At 36.3% G+C, this 6,625-nt stretch overlaps 1 protein-coding gene across 1 annotated transcript in view; it reads left to right on the forward strand.

Moving 5' to 3' along the window:
- Positions 1 to 455: 455 nt before the first annotated feature.
- The window catches only part of CENPN (centromere protein N), a 7,373-nt gene continuing 1,203 nt past the window's right edge, over positions 456 to 6,625 (forward strand). The window contains exons 1-7 of the mRNA XM_010079212.1: positions 456 to 626; positions 1,780 to 1,825; positions 2,563 to 2,619; positions 2,962 to 3,038; positions 4,581 to 4,757; positions 5,504 to 5,605; positions 6,154 to 6,211. Of these exons, the coding sequence (XP_010077514.1) occupies positions 456 to 626; positions 1,780 to 1,825; positions 2,563 to 2,619; positions 2,962 to 3,038; positions 4,581 to 4,757; positions 5,504 to 5,605; positions 6,154 to 6,211 (688 nt within the window). The remainder of the gene's footprint in view (positions 627 to 1,779; positions 1,826 to 2,562; positions 2,620 to 2,961; positions 3,039 to 4,580; positions 4,758 to 5,503; positions 5,606 to 6,153; positions 6,212 to 6,625) is intronic.

Raw genomic sequence — 6,625 nt, forward strand, 5'->3', positions numbered from 1 at the left:
GCGCTTCGAAAGGCGGGCAGTGGTTGGCGGGACGCGCAGCGGGCGGGCGCAGGGTGAGGGACTGCTGCCGCCACGTTGTGTGTGGAGCTCGGCCGGGCTGCGTGGCTCTCTTCGCGTCCGCTCTCTGAAGCCCTCGGGACGATCGTCGGACCGGACGGGCAATAACAGCCGTGGGTGAGGGCCAGCGCCCCGTCCCTCTCCAGAAGCTCGCACAAGGCCTCGGTCAGTGGGTAACTTATGAGGGCTTGGGAAAAAGTTATGGTAGAAAGCGTTTTAACTCGCTGTCGTTGGTGTCTGCCGAAATCTGTGGTAGTGCCACGCTTGAAACTGATGCTAGTGTTCTGCTAGTCGTGGCTAGGTACAGCTTTGTACACCTTACTAAGGGAGCAAGTCTCCTGAGCCTGCCTGTGCCTTGGTCTTAACTTTAACGTTTCAACTTTTCAGGTGGCTTCATTATGGATGTAACTATTGCTGAGTATATCCGGAGAACTGTACTTAAAATCCCACGAGATGAAATCCAGACAGTGCTGCAGAAATGGGGCTTTCTCTCCGAGGCGCAGCTGCAAAGCATAAACTTCCATCAGAGAAAGGAGAACACTGCTCACGAGGTTGTTCAGCTCTGTGAGGTAATCCTTTCCTTCGGGAGCTGCCTGTCGGTGACATACAGGATGCATGTTGAAGCACCACCCAAAAAACGTTCTTATGAAGAAATGAATTTTCATTGGCCATAGCACAGCATCAATTAGCAGTTCATAGTCTGGAAAATGTAAAGCTGTGATGGCAATACCATAAATTTTGCCTGATTGATAGGAGTGCAGGATTGACCCTTACTGATTATGGCAGTACGTGTTTTGATCTCTAAGTTGCACAAGGTAGATAAGAGCTCAATGTGTTAAACCTTTAAGAAATGGGTGTATTTCTAAATTGTAAAATAAAGGTATTGATTGAGGTGTCTACTCATTACATAATGCTAATTTAAATCTATTTCATATGGGTAATGATAGCACTAGTTTATATCTTTTAGACTTAGCTTTTTTTGAAAAATTTCCTTAGCCAAAACTACTTCCATTCTGCGTACTGTAAGCAAATAAAGTTTTCTGGTCTCCTCCTTACTCTGATTTTGGTGTACCAGGGATCTGTATATGCACCAGAAGTATATAATATATAGTATCATAACCCAGATAGATAGTTATCACTGATATCTCTTAAATTCTGTAACTTTTTGTATCATTACCTTTGAATTTCATACTCAAAGATTAATTATACAGGGTGTAGATCAAACTACGGGCAAGAAATCACTATTCTTGTAAGATTTATTGTCATTTTAAAATAGCATTTGTTTCTGAAACGTTCTTATCTGTAACAGGTAGTGTCATAAAGTTTCTTAATCTTTTCATGCTGTAAAGGTTAGATAAGGAGGAACCAAGCATGTTAAAATTCACGACAGTGAAATACTAGTCACTGTTGCATAATGTCATGAATACCCATGAATTTTACTTTCTAATTGCTTGTACATCATACAGTAAGGACAACAGTCATCTTTCCGCCTCTGCAGAAACAGTTAAACCTTGCTGAAATAGCTTTCATTAATGATTTCTGAAAACTATTGTATGCACGTTGGGACCAAGTGAGGTGTCTTTGAGGACAGTCTACATGCTGTAGATGGACTTCTGTGTGGTATAATTTAAACTACCAATACTGAGATTTTTCACTTACTAAAGAGTGTGATAGAGCATTCTGCACTTGCAGTTCACCATGCACTATTATTCTTCTTTCCAGGAAAATTCTGCAGACATAGGGCAAGCAGCTGTCCTAGACATAATTTGTAAGTAAAAAATGAATTAAAATAACATTTTTATATTTTTTCTGAGTAACTTGATAATGCCCTTTATTACACAGCAGTTGCCCTAGTGAGGTAAATACGCATTTGGTGTAAACAGATCCCATTTCAGATGATGAATCTTATTGAATCTGACCTTTTTTAAAAAAATTTCAAAAGCGACAAAAGCATGTTTGCTTCTTCTGAGGTCTAAATAGATCTAAACTGTGGTAAGCCACATCCAGCACACGGCTATAAGCGTAGAGAGATATGCAGTATGCACTGAACCCTGAAATCAGTAATATCATGCTCCAACAGGGAGTGACAAGCAAAACTACTGGCAGATAATCCACGTGGAACTCTTGACTCCAATATTAATTCACAACTTATATAATAGTTTAAATCTCAAGGTTTCTTTTAGCAGTCTACACTTCCTAGTTTGAGTTTAGACTGAGTTTCAGTCATTTTAGGTAAAATCCTTCTTTAAACATCAAACCTCAGAGATACTCTTTATTAATTGCTTAACTCAATTACAAAAGATCTTCCCATCTCTTCTAATAAAAAGCTCTTTTGCTTTTAGGTTTACTATGAGTGGTAGTTTAAGAATGCTGAATAAATTATATTGCTTTATCAGAAGTAATCTTTTTGAAATAACCTGGTCATAAAAGTATTGTAAAATTGTTTGTTCCTTTAATTACTGTTTGATAATACACTGTGTTATTGAGCAATTCTGTTTTTCTTAGACAACCACATCTACGCAGACAAAAGAATGTGGAGTGTTTACCAGATGAACAAAACAGGTAAAATACCTTTCCTTGCTGTAATATCACAGTTCTCAGCAGCTTACTGCAGTGCTGCCTCCTATCATACATTTTAAATACAAATATATTTTTTTCAGTTTTTGCAATAGAGGTATCTTTAATGTTTTTAGAATGCTTTCAATTAACTTCTCAAGCAATTATTTAATTAGTAAGTACTAATTAAATATTAACCTTTTCTCTTTATAGCAATAATGAGGCTGAAATTTAATATACAGCTTTTTGTATAAGGCTATGCAACTTCGGCTTTAGCAAAACTAAAACCATCTCTGAACTAGTTATTGTAAACACAATTCTCATTTATTTTTTTTCCTTGTATAACAGGGGAAGAAACGGAAGTTTTTTACTTAACAGATTTCAAAAAAAAAATTAAAAGACGACTTCAGTCAGCCTTGAAAAATGTAAGAATAAATCCATTCTAAATTTGTTACACAGGTCTTGTGTCAATAGATTGTTTTCATAACTTTAGCAAGGTATTTTTTTTCTTACAGTCTGCACCAAAAAATAAATTATTCATTTGGGAATAGTAGGAACTGCATGTGAAATAGGAAAAAAATATTGCATATCTGTTCTAGCAACTTTACAATTATGCAGGAGTGAAATAAAATTAAGTTTGCCTTATGACAGGCTTCAAGAAAGGCAGTATGATTATGTTTTCTATCGCATCTTTGCCCTAGTTGAGTGTGCATGTTGCCTAGGTAAGCTGATATTGCTTTGTCCTGTTACCCAATAACAATAAACAAGTAAAAAAAATGTGGTCAGAGTATAGGGGGAATTTAAAGTAGCCAGTAAGCACAAGAAGGAAATTCAGTTGTGACTTAGATTAGTAGCTAAATTGTATCTTTCCTTTTACTTCTGGTTTTGAAATGACATTTTGTACTGGCCATGAGAACTTCACCCTTGTATTTTGTTACATTATAATGACTGAAAGATCACAGTCAATAGCAAGAAGTAGTTTCTGGACTACAGAAATGAGCATGGTAATAAAAAAAATTGAAAGGACATACTATGATCTCACTTTTTCACTAAGCAATTTGCAGAAGCCTTTTCTTGCTTTCGCTCCCCAGCTTCATTTAAGCAAGGTAGTAGAAAATGCCTCTGGATAGTTAGCTGTGTGACTTCTTGATGCACAAAGGATTCCCAGTAGCAACAGTAGAGGACAGTAAACACAAAACAGACTCACAGATAATCAGCTGCAGTTTATACAACTCTATTATAATAAAGTTTTGCCATATTCTAATTTTTTTTTAAATCCCCAAAAACTTTGAAAAGTGGTGTTGGTCCATCGATTTAAACAGTTTATGACCTAGTTGGACTAAAAGCTTGGCTACATGTGCCTCAGTCAAAGGAAAGTTGCTTTTTGGTTTTTTTTGAAGGAAGTTTTCCCACTTTTAAGTCACCCAGATTAAGTCAAGGTAAAATGAAGTAACCGAGGAGCAAATCTACAAGAACAGGAAAGGGAATCTTCAAATTTCTGATTGTGTATTCTTGAGCAGTGATAAATATTGTATTCAGGTCTAAAGTTGCAAGTTGATCAAAAGTTTAGTTTCTCAAAAACTGGACATATTGGAAATATTGCCACTAGCCCTCCATCTAAAAAGACACTTTTTGTTTTGTTATTTTCCCAAAAGAGATCCTCAAGGCTTTTGTAATAAGCTATTCTTATTTTCACCCTTCAGAAGAAAATGTACATCTATGGGAATGAAAGTTATATTAGAGTTTGAAAGGTGATTTTTTTTTTTTTCCAGTTTGTGAATTTATAATTTTTTCTGTGAAAATTCAATTTGAAAACAATCCTGACCACACTAGGGGAATTTGTTTCTAATTCAAGCAGTGGTGTACTAAATTATGTTTGTGTCTTGTGGACCCAGGGTTAAGGGACAACAAAATCCCTCTGGACACCTGGAAGTGCCGGTAAATCAAAGCTTTTCTTTTTCTGTTAGGTCACCATCACCTTTAGAGAATATGAGCATAATGCAATCTGGATTAGAATTGCCTGGGGAACACCATATACAAAACCAAACCAGTACAAAACCTCCTACGTTGTATACCATTCACAGACTCCCTATGTCTTCATTTCTGCCTCCGTGTATAAGAGCAACTTGCCTCTGCTATGCCAGGTACAGAATAAAACTGGATTCCCCTGACTTCACAGAGCCATGTACAGATGTAATTGTGTTAGCTTGTAAGATGATGGGTAAAGATTTGCCACCTAGCATAATTTACTAATTTACATAGTCATTTTTTTACCCTTAGCTCATGATAAAAATTGGGCAAAAAGCAATCTTTGCATCCTTTGGAATGGTACATAGTGAATAAATACAGTTTCTTGGGATTTTTGCTGACCTTGAATTGTTCTAATGTTTTAAGCAAGTGTTAGGCGATATTCAGTTAAATTGTCTCATAGAAGTTGAAGAACATTACATCAACACAGTTAACTTAAGAACTAAATGTATTAGCTCATCAGGGACTGCTATTAATTAGTTTTAAAATACATTTTCTGTCATCTCAGGGTGATCAGCATTGATGGTCTTTAATTTTCTATCTATTTAGCAGACTTCCGCACTAGTAATTTAATTATTTTATTGATCTGTTTATTTCATGTATTTATTTCTTTTTCAGCTGATAAGGCTCTAGGCTTATCTGGGTAATCCTGTGAATGCTTTTAAATTTTAGTCTAAGCTTAATAACACTCTAGCCAACATTTTTCAGACATGAGAATCCTGCTAGGTAAAGGGTAGTTGCTTACAACTTCGTTTTTTTGAAACAAAAGCATTGCATTGTCTAGAAATACTATCTTTTTCCATATTATGAACACAGTGATGATTAAGACTGATGTTAAAACAATTTCAATTTTTGTTTAAAGGCCCTGGTTTTTGCTTCCAACTACCATGACATCCGTGAAATGGAGCTTCGAAGTCATTCTTTAAACTCCCTTAAAGATATTGTGTTTAAAAGATATAGCCAGGTGAGACACTTCACAAGTATGTCCTAAGATAAGTCTTGCTTTTTGTTTCAGGCCTAGTTTTCACCCCTTATTGGGGGGAAATTCACCTCTTTCAAGAGACCATCGAGTTAAAATAATATTGAACTACTGAGGCGGACAGCCTTTCGTTAAGGTAACATGGCAATGGGGATGTAGTTACGTGGTATCCCACCTGCTCTATTATTTTTATTCCTGATGGTTAATCTCGGTCTAAAAACTGTATGAACAATTCAGTCCTAGGGTTTTCAGCATCATTTCATTAGGCTGCCTAGACCAGTGAGTTGAAGGCTATTAGAATGGGCAGTTACTCTGCTCATTCATGTAAAACTTGTAAATAAATAACTGTATGTTCACAAATATCATAGGACGGGCATTCTTTTCTCAGAGTAAAGCTGGGCTTTCTGACTTCAAGAAATTACCAAAATTGGAAGAATACTCACTTGCAGAATGAGAAGTAAAAAGAAATCTTTTCAGCTACGGTCTCTAAAAGTGGAAGGGGACTAAAATATCTCTTTTTTTTCCCCATTTAGAACTTCCAAACTTATTGTCCAAGACCCCTACAAGACAGGAATGTAGCACCAGAAAGTGGTACGTATGTTTTAAATTAAACAGCATTTTGAATGTCATTACTGCTGGCTTATGAAATGAGATTCATAATAGGAGATGTACATATGTTACATTCACATTATATTATCCATCCCTGGTGGGGTGCTGTCATACTGGCTGTCACTAGGAGAGGTAAATATTTCCCCATGACTCTCTGGACACAGTTATGAAATCAAAAATACCCAGTGCCCAGTATTTCCTTTGATATTAGCTTGGTTTTTTTCTTATGGTAAGAACTGAAAATATAAATGATGGAGACAGTTAGCTTGTGGGGAAAAAAAGGATTGTGATGTTATTATTTTCAGATTTTCACAGTCATAATCATCTGATCAGCAAAAACAGTATCGTATCAGTGGACAAAGTTGACTTTCTGTTTTTTCTCTTATCTTCCTTTCC

Source organism: Pterocles gutturalis, unplaced genomic scaffold (genome assembly GCF_000699245.1).
Source record: "Pterocles gutturalis isolate BGI_N339 unplaced genomic scaffold, ASM69924v1 scaffold43323, whole genome shotgun sequence".
NCBI classification, from domain to species: Eukaryota; Metazoa; Chordata; class Aves; order Pterocliformes; family Pteroclidae; genus Pterocles; species Pterocles gutturalis.